The sequence below is a fragment of the Sinocyclocheilus anshuiensis genome, unplaced genomic scaffold (genome assembly GCF_001515605.1).
Source record: "Sinocyclocheilus anshuiensis isolate Anshui unplaced genomic scaffold, SAMN03320099.WGS_v1.1 scaffold2381, whole genome shotgun sequence".
NCBI classification, from domain to species: domain Eukaryota; kingdom Metazoa; phylum Chordata; class Actinopteri; order Cypriniformes; family Cyprinidae; genus Sinocyclocheilus; species Sinocyclocheilus anshuiensis.
The window spans coordinates 81,031-96,674 of NW_015552703.1; the positions used below are offsets into that span (position 1 = coordinate 81,031).

The 15,644-nt window shown below is 39.8% G+C and overlaps 1 protein-coding gene across 1 annotated transcript; it reads right to left on the reverse strand.

Annotated features, from left to right (window-relative positions):
- Nucleotides 1-12,182: 12,182 nt before the first annotated feature.
- On the reverse strand, nucleotides 12,183-13,236 carry LOC107667724 (CD209 antigen-like protein A). The gene is made up of 3 exons (XM_016459449.1): nucleotides 12,940-13,236; nucleotides 12,768-12,871; nucleotides 12,183-12,468 (listed from the first exon to the last, which is right to left on the reverse strand). The coding sequence occupies exons 1-3, from the start codon at nucleotides 13,234-13,236 to the stop codon at nucleotides 12,318-12,320; spliced, it is 552 nt and encodes a 183-aa protein (XP_016314935.1). The 3' UTR covers nucleotides 12,183-12,317.
- Between the last annotated feature and the right edge of the window lie 2,408 nt (nucleotides 13,237-15,644).

The following is a 15,644-nucleotide window of genomic DNA, read 5'->3' on the forward strand; positions in this document are numbered from 1 at the left end:
GGGCCTTGGAAAAAGCTAAATGAGTTTATTGTGCTTTGGCTACAGTTGGTAGTTCTGGTGTGGATAAACAAGAATGCATGTCACTCCTGCAGGCTACATCTTACTCTGTGAGATAAAGTGTCACTCTTTTCACAGCTTTTGCCGGCTCTGAGACACTTTCAGTGTTTCTCCTGCTCTTTTTCTAGCAAAAACTCACTCATCACTAAATGAAAGCTTAAAGTGAAGACCTGATTATTTCAGGAGCCTTTTCACAAGTCCATTTTTTTTTAAATTTCTGTGTTACTTTGGCTATATTTTCAAACTTAAACCAATATTTTGGTGTTCCTCTTGTACCATTGTCCTCTTTTATGCTAAGAAATAAATCTGGCAGTTCTCTCTCAAGTGGTTTCATTGTTGTCAGCATTAAGTCTGAGTATGATTCAGTGGGCCATATAACACTTAATTATCAAGAAATCACTTACCTTTAACAGTTTTGGTTCAACATACTTACCTGTTGATCAATACTTGCCTTAACCTTACACCAATTTTTTTTCATGTCTTCTAAGCAAAGAGTAATTGCTGAATTTGTTAAGTTTCAGAGGGGGTGTACTCATTTATGCTGTGCACTGTATATATTTATTCTTATTATGTGTTTTCTATTGGACATGCCTGTTGGTGTATGATCTGCATTTTGTGTGTGTGTTCATATGCACATAACTGCACTTACTTTCTTCCTGAAATATTTTTTGGCACAAATTCCAAATTTTTTTGTTCGATCTGTAAATATATACATAAAAAGTTTTTTTTTTCTTTTGCTTATTTAAGGGAAACTTTACAATTTTGGACCACTTTCCCTATTTCTGGTTTCATGGATTGATGAATGGAAAAAACTGTCGAGTTTTTCTCTGAACAATTCATGCCACAGCCACAGTTCTGGCTTCCTGACTACAAAACAAACATAATGTGATCACTTTTCAGCCTGTGCAAAAAGCTCTGAAAACTACTTCATAATGCACGCATGCACTTTGCTTTATAGATTTTTATTTATTTATTTTCAACAGTGGCCTGTTACTTTACTTTTTCGACAAACAATGGAGGATCTGATTATCCAGTCAGTATCCTTCAACAACAGTTTTGATGAGCAAGAAATATGGCAAGAGTCCAAATTTCTGAACTTTTAAATATATAATAATACCCATTTAAAACATTTCCATCAATAAGGCACATACCTAAAGATTGAAACAAAAGTGAGGCCAGGCGCATTCTTTCTTGTTGTATTACAGGGCACTGGAAGGAGGTAATGAAGTCACCAGCCTTCATAAATTCAGTGGCAAGCTTAAAGGAAGACAAACGTTTTAAAAGAATAAAAGCAAGAAAGATATTTGTCACTAAATATAGAATCTGACAATTATTGGCACTTTAATATAACCATGTACAAGGGAAGATTATGTATGATAATAAGTTAAAATTCAATTGGTTAAAACACATGCATGCAATGATCTACCCTTGGTAACTTACTGCAAGTATGTGGATACCACATGAGACTGAATCAGTTTGCAAATTGTGTTTTGTGGTTTTGAGGTCCCACTCTCCTTTCACTCCCCTTGAAGCTGCAAATGCACTGTAATCAACAAAATCACAATTGCCACTAGCATACAATTCCAACAATTCATTTTAAAATAAACATTTTGTCATTATCTACTCATATCCATGTCAGTTAAACCTCTATTTCAGTTTTTGTGTCCTAATAACAAAGATACAGCTTAAGCTACAGTGAGGAGTACTTGTGCTAGTCACGTGAACTAACTGTGCAACAGTGGGACTGTATACTGTATGAGTTGTGAATGTGAAGCATTTGGTTAGAAATCGGGTCAGCTGGAAAATGACTTAATGAGGCAATATAGTGCTACTAGAAGGTACTGCCATTTTACATAAATTGGCACTTAAAGTAGACCTTTAGCCCATTACATGACTGATATCACTATTGTAAACAAAACAATGAATACTTACCACCAGTGTTGAGCAATTGCTTGGCATTGCCACTCCGTCTCTCCAAGCGAGTTATAATAGGTGATGCACCTTCTGTCAACATTGCAATGCTAAAACAGAAATATTTAAAGTTATAATAACCATAAGACAATTATTGCAATACCATTCACTCTGCCTTCTGGCCAAACATGCAGTCCTGACATGCTCAAAGTTCCATGTTCCAACATGTCATACCAGCAGCAAATTGCACCAGTTTACATGATCCTGACACCTTAAGCAGAGGTCTCCAAAGTCAGTCCTGGAGGGCCGCTGTCCAGCAAAGTTTAGCTCAAACCCCAATTAAACACACAAGATCCTGCTAATTAAGGTCTCACTAGGCATACAAGAAACTTTTAAGCAGGTGTGTTGGAGCTGGTTGGAGCTAAACTCAGCAGGACAGTGGCCCTCCCAGACCGGGGTTGAAGACCCCTGCCTTAGAGTTTGAAGTCAAGGGGGGCTAAACTAGTAAACTAGTAAAAATTAAAAAAGTAATTTTTATTACTAGGGGCTCCAGGAACATTTAAGGGGGAAAAAAGGATTCATGTGATACAGCTTATAATAATGTCAAACATTTTATTTATTTATTTGTTTTGTATTTTGCCTTGAAAGTTTAGAAATGTGTTGGGCATAAATATACCCGAATTATGTTGCACATTATGTCTATGCTAGCAGAGGTAGACATATCTATTCAAATGAGAGATCCTTAAGGGGGCTATATGTAAATTTTTTAGGCAAGAATAAAATAGAATCCACATACGAAAATGTTTTATCTTTAAAAAGGTTTGACTCACAAAAAAGCTCCAGTGATTGCCACTCTTGAGATACACGCCAAACACCTCTGTTGCCCTTTCCAAAATGTTATTCTGTAGATTCAGAGAAACAAAAGAGATAACTTAGTGCATATAACAATCATCTATAGAATCAGAATGCTTTAATTAAGCTTGCTGAAGCCTAGAAGCTATTCATTAATATAATACCTAAAAAAAAAAAGATCAGTGACATACCTTGAGAAAATAGTGGCTCTTTCGAAACTTCACTTAAAAAGGTATTTGCCTGATATTCTTAAAGTTTGAGATGCATGTCTCCTAGTGCCATAAGAGACTGCTTAAAGCTCTCCCGCATAACTGTGCACACATTCAGCTTTGATGAGTTAATTTCAGTTAATCGAGGTAATGAAGGTATAAATTGAAAACAAATGTAGCAAAGTTATAAGCAGATTTGTGGCCCTGAAAGGACAGTTAAATTATTTTATATACTGTATATGTATATATATATATATATATATATATATTCCTAATATGTGTTTTCTCTTGGACATGCCTGTTGGTGTATGATCTGCATTTTGTGTGTGTGTTCATATGCACATAACTGCACTTACTTTCTTCCTGAAATATTTTTTGGCACAAATTCCAAATTTTTTTGTTCGATCTGTAAATATATACATAAAAAGTTTTTTTTTTCTTTTGCTTATTTAAGGGAAACTTTACAATTTTGGACCACTTTCCCTATTTCTGGTTTCATGGATTGATGAATGGAAAAAACTGTCGAGTTTTTCTCTGAACAATTCATGCCACAGCCACAGTTCTGGCTTCCTGACTACAAAACAAACATAATGTGATCACTTTTCAGCCTGTGCAAAAAGCTCTGAAAACTACTTCATAATGCACGCATGCACTTTGCTTTATAGATTTTTATTTATTTATTTTCAACAGTGGCCTGTTACTTTACTTTTTTGACTAACAATGGAGGATCTGATTATCCAGTCAGTATCCTTCAACAACAGTTTTGATGAGCAAGAAATATGGCAAGGGTCCAAATTTCGGAACTTTTAAATATATAATAATGCCCATTTAAAACATTTACATCAATAAGGCACATACCTAAAGATTGAAACAAAAGAGAAAAAAAGGATTAATGTGTGATACAGCTTATAATAATGTCAAACATTTAATTCATCATTTGAGCATGGAATAATTATTATTTATTTTTTCTTGTATTTTGCCTTGAAAGTTTAGAAATGTGTTGGGCGATGTGAGATGAAATGAGAGATCCTTAAGGGGGCTATAAGTAAACTTTTTAGGCAAGAATAAAATCGAATCCACATACGAAAATGTTTTATCCTTAAAAAGGTTTGACTCACAAAAAAGCTCCAGTGATTGCCACTCTCGAGATACACGCCAAACACCTCTGTTGCCCTTTCCAAAATGTTATTCGGTATATTCAGAGAAACAAAAGAGATAACTTAGTGCATATGGCAATCATTTATAGAATCAGAATGCTTTAATTAAGCTCGCTGAAGCCTAGAAGCTATTCATTAATATAATACCAAAAAAAAAAAAAAGATCAGTGACATACCTTAAGGTATGCATACAAAATACTGAAGTGCTAAAGTTTGGTTAAAACATTTGTAGACATATCTTGCATGACAGAACAGTTAATTTAATTTAATTTGATTTTTTAAAAACAATTGAAATATTATTGAGCCAGTGGAAATGAATGAGATCAACTCTATTCTAAAATATTTTCTGAGAACTATTTTAAACAGTTTTTTATGGATATTTTGATATATTTATTCTAAAACAATATATTTTAACAAGGATACCGGATAATTTTTAGCAATAAATGGCATTTATAGTCCGTATCTCATATTTCCTTAATGTCTTGTGACACCATGTTTAACACCGTCAAAAGTACATGGATGGGAATATGCATAGAAATGATATGCAGATGAGGTTATGCATAGTAAAACTAGGCGTTGTAAGCTGCATATATGGTGATTTCAGGGAGGAGTCGGGGTGGAGATGCACGTACGCACAATCTTCCGTACGCATGGTTTTATAAATCTGAAAACTTTTGAGCGTACGCAAAATCTAGCTTTTGTGCCTACGTACACTTTTAGGATGAAATCTACGGAGAGTTTTATAAATGAGACCCCAGGTGTTGTCAGGTTGATGTTCTGTTTCTGTTGTGGGACTCTTATTTTTATTTTATTTTCATCCTGTTTCATCTTATTTCTGATTTCCTTTGTTTATTTCCTGTGTCTTTTGTTTCCTTGGTTTCTAATTATGTTTTCATATGTTTCCATAGTTGTTGATTAGTTTGTTACCGGTTCTTCATTATCTTGTGCATTTATACATCTTGGTTTCTTTAGTTCATGGTCAGTTATTGTCTATGCATGTTTGCCAGCTGGTTTTTTTTCCCTTTGGACCTTTTTGGAAAATCCGATACTCCAAGCCTTTTTTAATAATGCAGTGTAACTGCATGGCCATTGGTTCGTGCAGTGAAAATAAAAACAAACCAGTGTTGAGTCAGCAAAGCTATGACCTATGGCCACGAAGCCCACCAATATGGGCAGGGCCCTCTGGCATAGGATCCTCAGGTTACTTTGACTGAAGCGACGATACTGATACTCGTTCCCATATCTCAGGGAACCGAGTTTACATTAGTAACCGAGTACGTTCCCTTTCGATACTGCACTCTTACTGCGTCGCTAGATGCTATAGGAACCAGTTCAATCATGCCATGCTATGGAAAGGAACGACTAGTATGTGAACTTTCCTTAAGCACCTGAGGGGTTCAGAGGGACAAGTATAATAGGGTAAGCTCTTCATGTGGCAAGGGGCTTAACTCACAGAGGTCACGCCCAGCCTGGTTAATCGTTCCAAGTAAGACTCGTACAGCCTCGGCACTAGGTAGGGCCGAGAGCGTACAAGAAGTAGCAGTTCTGGCAAGTTTGAGCGTGTTACGGCCAAACCATACACAGAGCTAATCCCGCTTTCTGGCGGGTGCATGCCGATTATGCAGAAAGGACCCTGGCCTGTAAGACAGGGACATCCAGGTTGTAAAACCTAGCAAATATGGATGGTGATTTCAAGCCGGCTGCCACACAGATTTCTGCGATAGACACATCGCTAGACAAGAAGAGGCCACACCTCTGGTGAAGTGGGTTCATACTCCAATGGGGCATTGTAGGCCCAAGGAAGAGTCTGCTAGCGTAATAGCATCAACTATCCACCGGGAAAGTCTCGGGAAAGTCGAAAATCGCCCCAAGGAATGATATCCGTTGGCTGGGGGATAGTGCGCTCTTGGCAAAGATGACCCTGAGTCCCAAGCATTCTAAGTGGCTGAGAAGGAGGGATCTGTGAGATAACAGTTTGGTCTCTGACTGGGCTAAGACGAGCTAGTCATCAAGGTAATTTAGAATGTGAATTCTCATCTGTCTCAGAGAGGAAAGAGCCGTATCCATGCACTTCGTAAAAGTGCAAGGAGCCAGGGACAGTCCGAAGGGAAGGACCATGTATCGATAAGCCACTCGACGCCAGAGACGCCGGGTCCAGCGTTACCTTGGGCCGGGGTCCCTGGTGCTTGGGAAACGGATAGCGTCTAGCCGAGTGGGAGCGCTGTCGAGGCTCAGGCTTTGAAGTTGGCTGGACCGTTGCAGGTGCAGGCTTAGCTGGCTGCTGAGTCGGCGCAGACTTGAGGCGACTGGAGGCAGCTGCAGAGCTTGAGCGCTTGGGTAAGAAGTGTTGCATCACTTGGGACAACTTCTGTGCAGCAGTGAGGCACTCCGCGATACCCTCGACTGCAGGTCCGAACAGGCAAGTGGGGGAAACCGGGGAGTCGAGGAAGTAGACCTTATCCGCCTCCTTGATCTCAGTAAGGTTCAGCCATAAGTGGCGCTGAAGCAACACTAGGCTGGCCATAGACCTGCCAATCGCCTGAGCTGTGGCCTTGGTGGGTCATAGAGCCAGGTCGGTCATGCTGCGCAGTTCTTTGAACATCGCTGGGTCGGGGCCAGACTCATCTATGCATCGGAGGAGTTTGGCCTAAAAGACCTGGCGGACCACCATGGAGTGAAGCACTGAGGCCGCTTGTCCAGCCGAAGAGTAAGCTCGTCCAGCAAGGGCTGAAGTCGTCCTACACAGCTTGGACAGGTGGGTGACTTTCGCCTTCCATCCGATGGCCGTGGGCAGGCAGAGGTGCGCGGCCACAGACTTATCCAGGGGAGGCAGTCTCTCATACCAGTTTTCTTCAGCACCGTCGACCGATGTGAGGACGGAGGAAGTGGAAGTACGTAGGCAAGCCAAGTAGGGGGCGCATCACGACTTGGTGAGCTCATCGTGGACCTCTGGGAAGAACGGAGAGGTTCTCTAATGGAAGAAAAAAAAAAAAAAGATCAGTGACATACCTTAAGGTATGCATACAAAATACTGAAGTGCTAAAGTTTGGTTAAAACATTTGTAGACATATCTTGCATGACAGAACAGTTAATTTAATTTAATTTGATTTTTTAAAAACAATTGAAATATTATTGAGCCAGTGGAAATGAATGAGATCAACTCTATTCTAAAATATTTTCTGAGAACTATTTTAAACAGTTTTTTATGGATATTTTGATATATTTATTCTAAAACAATATATTTTAACAAGGATACCGGATAATTTTTAGCAATAAATGGCATTTATAGTCCGTATCTCATATTTCCTTAATGTCTTGTGACACCATGTTTAACACCGTCAAAAGTACATGGATGGGAATATGCATAGAAATGATATGCAGATGAGGTTATGCATAGTAAAACTAGGCGTTGTAAGCTGCATATATGGTGATTTCAGGGAGGAGTCGGGGTGGAGATGCACGTACGCACAATCTTCCGTACGCATGGTTTTATAAATCTGAAAACTTTTGAGCGTACGCAAAATCTAGCTTTTGTGCCTACGTACACTTTTAGGATGAAATCTACGGAGAGTTTTATAAATGAGACCCCAGGTGTTGTCAGGTTGATGTTCTGTTTCTGTTGTGGGACTCTTATTTTTATTTTATTTTCATCCTGTTTCATCTTATTTCTGATTTCCTTTGTTTATTTCCTGTGTCTTTTGTTTCCTTGGTTTCTAATTATGTTTTCATATGTTTCCATAGTTGTTGATTAGTTTGTTACCGGTTCTTCATTATCTTGTGCATTTATACATCTTGGTTTCTTTAGTTCATGGTCAGTTATTGTCTATGCATGTTTGCCAGCTGGTTTTTTTTCCCTTTGGACCTTTTTGGAAAATCCGATACTCCAAGCCTTTTTTAATAATGCAGTGTAACTGCATGGCCATTGGTTCGTGCAGTGAAAATAAAAACAAACCAGTGTTGAGTCAGCAAAGCTATGACCTATGGCCACGAAGCCCACCAATATGGGCAGGGCCCTCTGGCATAGGATCCTCAGGTTACTTTGACTGAAGCGACGATACTGATACTCGTTCCCATATCTCAGGGAACCGAGTTTACATTAGTAACCGAGTACGTTCCCTTTCGATACTGCACTCTTACTGCGTCGCTAGATGCTATAGGAACCAGTTCAATCATGCCATGCTATGGAAAGGAACGACTAGTATGTGAACTTTCCTTAAGCACCTGAGGGGTTCAGAGGGACAAGTATAATAGGGTAAGCTCTTCATGTGGCAAGGGGCTTAACTCACAGAGGTCACGCCCAGCCTGGTTAATCGTTCCAAGTAAGACTCGTACAGCCTCGGCACTAGGTAGGGCCGAGAGCGTACAAGAAGTAGCAGTTCTGGCAAGTTTGAGCGTGTTACGGCCAAACCATACACAGAGCTAATCCCGCTTTCTGGCGGGTGCATGCCGATTATGCAGAAAGGACCCTGGCCTGTAAGACAGGGACATCCAGGTTGTAAAACCTAGCAAATATGGATGGTGATTTCAAGCCGGCTGCCACACAGATTTCTGCGATAGACACATCGCTAGACAAGAAGAGGCCACACCTCTGGTGAAGTGGGTTCATACTCCAATGGGGCATTGTAGGCCCAAGGAAGAGTCTGCTAGCGTAATAGCATCAACTATCCACCGGGAAAGTCTCGGGAAAGTCGAAAATCGCCCCAAGGAATGATATCCGTTGGCTGGGGGATAGTGCGCTCTTGGCAAAGATGACCCTGAGTCCCAAGCATTCTAAGTGGCTGAGAAGGAGGGATCTGTGAGATAACAGTTTGGTCTCTGACTGGGCTAAGACGAGCTAGTCATCAAGGTAATTTAGAATGTGAATTCTCATCTGTCTCAGAGAGGAAAGAGCCGTATCCATGCACTTCGTAAAAGTGCAAGGAGCCAGGGACAGTCCGAAGGGAAGGACCATGTATCGATAAGCCACTCGACGCCAGAGACGCCGGGTCCAGCGTTACCTTGGGCCGGGGTCCCTGGTGCTTGGGAAACGGATAGCGTCTAGCCGAGTGGGAGCGCTGTCGAGGCTCAGGCTTTGAAGTTGGCTGGACCGTTGCAGGTGCAGGCTTAGCTGGCTGCTGAGTCGGCGCAGACTTGAGGCGACTGGAGGCAGCTGCAGAGCTTGAGCGCTTGGGTAAGAAGTGTTGCATCACTTGGGACAACTTCTGTGCAGCAGTGAGGCACTCCGCGATACCCTCGACTGCAGGTCCGAACAGGCAAGTGGGGGAAACCGGGGAGTCGAGGAAGTAGACCTTATCCGCCTCCTTGATCTCAGTAAGGTTCAGCCATAAGTGGCGCTGAAGCAACACTAGGCTGGCCATAGACCTGCCAATCGCCTGAGCTGTGGCCTTGGTGGGTCATAGAGCCAGGTCGGTCATGCTGCGCAGTTCTTTGAACATCGCTGGGTCGGGGCCAGACTCATCTATGCATCGGAGGAGTTTGGCCTAAAAGACCTGGCGGACCACCATGGAGTGAAGCACTGAGGCCGCTTGTCCAGCCGAAGAGTAAGCTCGTCCAGCAAGGGCTGAAGTCGTCCTACACAGCTTGGACAGGTGGGTGACTTTCGCCTTCCATCCGATGGCCGTGGGCAGGCAGAGGTGCGCGGCCACAGACTTATCCAGGGGAGGCAGTCTCTCATACCAGTTTTCTTCAGCACCGTCGACCGATGTGAGGACGGAGGAAGTGGAAGTACGTAGGCAAGCCAAGTAGGGGGCGCATCACGACTTGGTGAGCTCATCGTGGACCTCTGGGAAGAACGGAGAGGTTCTCTAATGGAAGCCATTCAATTTTGTGTTATAGCCTTATGTTCTTTCTTAAAGCTAAAACCATCAGATTATTCACTGCTTACTGAGTTTACTTCAACTGTATCACCACAGTCAAAGGTTTCTGGAAGTTATCTGTGCTCCAGATTACAAACCCTACCAGATAAACAAGTAAACACATTATATTGCTGTTTGTTTTGTTCTTTACACAGGCTATGTGGATGTAATCTCACTTCTCAGTCCTGTGAAAGTTTGTCTTCAGCTCTACAATCCTCACACTCTGTCCTGAGAGAACTGGACCTGAGTAGCAATGACCTGAAAGATTCTGGAGTGAAGCTTCTTTCTGATGAACTGAAGAGTCCAAACTGTCAGCTGGAGATTCTGAGGTAAATGGTTTTCAATCAAATAAATTAACAAAATATTCAGTGTGTTTATCAAATTGTAAAGCTTGTGGTATAACTTTACATAAATATACAGCGCGTCACTGTGTTAATTGATACTAGCAGCTCATAATCCAGTGTTTTAAGTGTTTCGGAGTGGCCTGGTTCACATTAAATTCTGCTCCACACAAACTCTATCTTATGCAAGTGCTGAGAATTTGTGTCACTTATAACACAGGGGCGTTCTGTCCATATAAGCTGTGCATATCCAAGCCATTTGAGAGAGTCGTGGACTGGCTAATTAATATAAACATGATAATAAATCGATCCGTTGTCATTTGATATGTAACTTAAAACGTACACGATAAAAAGTTGTGAATAAGTATGTAAAATTATTTATTTACCAAATGGCAATAATTTTTTGTAAATCTGTTCCGGTTCCAGAAGTTTCCAGGGAATCGGATTCACAGCAGCTTTGGTGCGTCCGCTCTATTGCTATGACTCGTCAGTATTGTTGCGCGTTCTCGTTGGTTTGCTGGTATGCGGCTGGTTTCATGCGCGAGGTAAGCTGTCAGCGCTCACCCAAGCCGAAAAATGCACTGCTGCTGCCAAATCTCGATTGCCGAAAATCATATTGTGTTTGACGCAAAACTAACTAGAGTAAATCAAATGATAAAACATTTGAAAGTCTATTGAAAACCTATCTTCTTATGGCATAGATAATGTATGTTGAAGATATACGTTTATTGGCAACATGCTTGAGTAAACTAAAGTGATTTTTAATAAAAAATTCTGAGGATTTTATTGTTTTCTTTGTTTTCCTTATGCTTGTGTTGCTTACAGTTAAAAGTCAGTTTCTGATTTTATTGTTGTTTGCACTATCACGTTGCAGCATTTTATTTAGCAATATTACTTTTAATTTTTGGGGCGTTTTACATAGTCTGTTGTTGGAGTAGCACCATCCAGTGAGAGATTTTAATCCTATTCTCTGAACATAAAATAATTAATTAGAGGCCGAGACATAGCTATAGACAGTGACAATCCCTATGAAAAGGTCATAGATGAGTTCAAAAAGAAGGATTGGAGAATGATTTTGATTTACAAATAAGGTAGGAAATGAGCATTTTGTGCAAGTTCATTTTTTGGTGGAATGATGGAGTGGTGCACTCAGCATACCCAGTTAAAAAAAGTCACTGCTCGCCACTGTTATAACATGGATATGAAAATGCAACATGCATTAAACATCAGACTTTTTATTTGATTGGCCATCTTAATTTTGACCTTGATAAGCGCTGTTAGACAGCTGAGGCAGACAAGCCTATTAAAGATTGAAAGCTAAAAATTATCCATAAATTGTTAGAAAAAAATGTTGGCTCTGATGTTTCTCTTCCTCTCTGATCAGTTCAGTCTGATAAACCTGCTCTCTGCTGTGTCCTGCTGGACTGAAGGAAATAGAGCAATAAAGCAGGTACACAATAATGAAGTGTGAAATGAAAACAAAAATGCAGTTTACTCTGGTAAGGATATTAATTGAATATTTTATTCAAACAAAGCAATTCAACTCAAAAGCAGTCACAAACACTCAATATCAGAATAACAGGGTGAATCTGGGTAATCTGGACACTTAAGACTTCTGTAGTTTACTGTGATTGTCACTTCAACACTCGTGATAACAGCTAAACTAAGATCATATTAATATAGAGCTGCTTGTGATAGAGCAAATCATGAACACATCAGAGGTTTTGTGTCCCAGATTACCCGAATTCACACCATGAGAAACAGAAGATTATTATAGCAATAAGAAAATAATGACATTTTGACATTTTCCTTCTAACAAATTTCAGATCAGCTGACAGTGTTTTAAAAGGCAGGGACCTCAATCAGAACGTATGTGTTTACAATAAGAATGATTATATTAGATAATAAAAGCAAAACCACAAGACGGGATGAACCCTATTTCTCACAAATCCCCTTTTTCTTCTCAGAGCATGGTTGATCATTCCAGCTGTTCAGCGGTGACATTTCCACCTGATCTCTTTTATAATACAGTTCAATACAGTCCTCATTCTCATAGTAGTTGTTTGGCTCACCTTTGAGCCAAAATCTGAACAACATGTATCAGAAGTTCAGTTTTTCAGGAGCACAAATTTATGAATCAACAATACTCAGTATAATAGCACGTTTCAAGAGTAAACTAAAGTAGTACAGAAGCTGGAGCAGAAGTGAAAAGTAAAAGAGAGAAGAGTTTTCTTAATTGAATTTACAGTATTTAAAATGTCTTTAATTGTGGTTGTGTTGTTTGTGGAAGAGTTTTCTCTTCTGCTTTTTTCTGAAGGTTGTGATTTTATAATGAGAATCAAAAAGTCTAAAACAAATTAATACACAGGGATTTTTAGCTCTTACCCTTGTTTCAGTGTTGAATTATCCACCCATTTCATGATGCCCTCGTTTTCTGTGTCAGACAAACCAACCCACACTCTCTCACTGACTAATGAAGATATGAACCTCTGTGTGAATAAAAACCGGAATAAGTGTGATTGCTCTCATTCATTACAGGACACTCACACAAACTCACCTGCTTCTCATCAGTGTTGATAATGACCAGATCAGCACCACGATCCCTGCAGTACTGCCTGCTTTCAGACCAGCTCTTCAACTCAGTGGACATGAAAAAACAAACTGGGCCCTTCTTATTCAAAGAGTCGAAATCTCTCTGTAACTGGTCTTTCTCAGCAGTGAGATATTCGACTCTGGTCTCCAGGTTCTTCCGACTCAAAGAGCTGAAGATGTCCTGCAGTTGGTGTTTTTCAATCATTAGATCAGTGTGATTGTCCTGTAAGCTGTTGATGGTTTGCTTGAACTCTTCAAACATGTTCTTGTAAATCTTTATCAGGTCTCTCTCTGTTCTGATGGTGATGTGCAGCAGTATGTTGTTGATCAGCAGAAGAACACAAATCACCTGGAAACACACTGTGATCAACACCAAACATCTACTTCCTCCTGACAAACAGGAACAAAACACACAAATATTAATTAATGAAAATTCACTAACTATAAATAGATAAGTATTATTATGATTGTTAACATTTAAAATTGACCTTAGTAAGTAACTGACAGTGCATTTTAAAAGTGTGCTCTATTATAACGACAAAGTTTCTAGAAATGCTAGACCTATACAGTAAAATGTTCAATCAAGAAAAATATTCTGTTAATACTTTAAGTATAAAAGCAGAAACATAGACACATTGTTCCTTGAAAACAGTTATTCAAATTATCTAAACAGTTATATTAAATTATCTTAACAATTTTCAGTTTCTCAAACATTAGCACCATCTCTGCTTCAAAATAAATTTCTGCTTACTGTACTTTCGAGCGTTTCCCTCAGTTTGGTGGCGACTCTGTGTTCGAGGTCCAGATCTGTTATTAACATTTCTGTGTACATAAATATTCTCAAATTCCATTATTTTTTCTTATGTCTTGCAGTATGTGTCCACAGATGAGCTGTGGTCTCTCAGAAAGTGTACCTTGTTTTTTAAATAGTGCTAAACTTACACAGGAAACATTATCAGACACAGGAAAATCTAGACATTCCCCCCATGTTTAAACTCTCTGTAGACTCACACTATAGGTTCAATGTATGTTGTACATTCATACAGCCAATGCAGATTTTTTCCCCATGTTGGCAGCCAGAAAAGCCAAAAAGAGGAATCTGTGATCAGTCAAATGGACTCAGCCTAAAACAGGCTAAAAACTGGACCTGTGTATTTTCATGACAACATCAGTGTTTTTGCATCAATGTTGCACTCAGTGACAGAGAGGAAAACAGAAGTAAACAGAGAGGAAAACAGAAGTAAACAGAGACTATGGGACGATGTCTTCCTTTATACAGCTATTAAACAGTACGTTACCATGCCTTCATGTTTACAGCCATTAAACAATGCTTAATTAAAAGGGTTGTGACATTGATTTTTTATTTTATTTTAATATGCTCCTTGAGGTTTGCTTATAATGTTTAATACATACATGTATACACACATATATGCAGTGGCCTAACTTTGTTTTAAACAGTGGGTGGGACAGGAGTGATTTCAGCATGATTTTCAACATTCAGCAAGATTTCAAAAACAACAGATTCCAGTGCCAGATTCTCAATTAACAGAAACGAATGTCAGCTGGATATTTCAACCCTCATTCTGAAATGACCTATTTTTAAGGGGCGGGTCCTTTAAGGCTTGTTAGTAATCGGCCAGTTATGATTGGCTAACGTCAATGCATAGGAAACCGTATCAATGCCCCCACCCACCTTTTTTTCCTTTAAAGAGATAGTTCACCCAAAAATGAAAATTCAGTCATTAATTACTCACCCTCATGTCGTTCCAAACCCGTAAGACCTTCGTTCATATTCAGAACACAAATTAAGATATTTTTGATGAAATCCGAGAGCTTTCTGACCCTGCATAGATAGCAATGCAACTGAAATGTTCCCAGACCCAGAAACGCAGTAAGGACATCGTTAAAATAGTCCATGCGACATCAGTGGTTCAACTGTAATTTTACAACGCTATGAGAATACTTTTTTTGCATAAAGAAAACAAAAAATAACTACTTTATTCAACAATTTTTCTCTCCTGTGTCATCCTGTGCCACCATTATTGAGAGTACCACGACTTATGCGCTGCACCATATTTGCGAGCAGAGGAATGTATGTGCATGCATAGTGGTACTCTCGTGAATGGCGGCACAGGGTGACGCGGGACAGAAAAATTGTTGAATAAAGTAGTTATTTTTGTTCTCGTTGCTCACAAAAAGTACACGTCACATGGACTATTTTAACGATGTCCTTACTGCATTTCTGGGTCTGGGAACATTTCATGGCGTTACGATCGTGTTTGACATCAAAGTACCGCGAGAGCGATTAGAGAGCAGACGCTCCTTATGCTTTATGCTTTCGTCTCGCGGTACTTTGATGTCATACACCGATCGGTCTGTGCAGCGCTGCTTCAAATCCAACGCTCCTAATGGTTCACCCAATTCATTCAAAACGTGCATTAAGAAATGAAATGCCGCTGTGTGTTGCTTGGAGATGAACAGTTCTGCTTTGTCTTTATATTTCTGTTGGCAAAATTGAGCAAAACAGACAACATTGTGTCTAAAATAACACAATATTAACTTCCTCCTTACTGAACTGTTTAAGACGTATAAGATCAGTTTCACATTTATACTCGTGTGATATTGCACTTAGCCTATTGCTCATGTGATATTGCTTTACTATATCACATG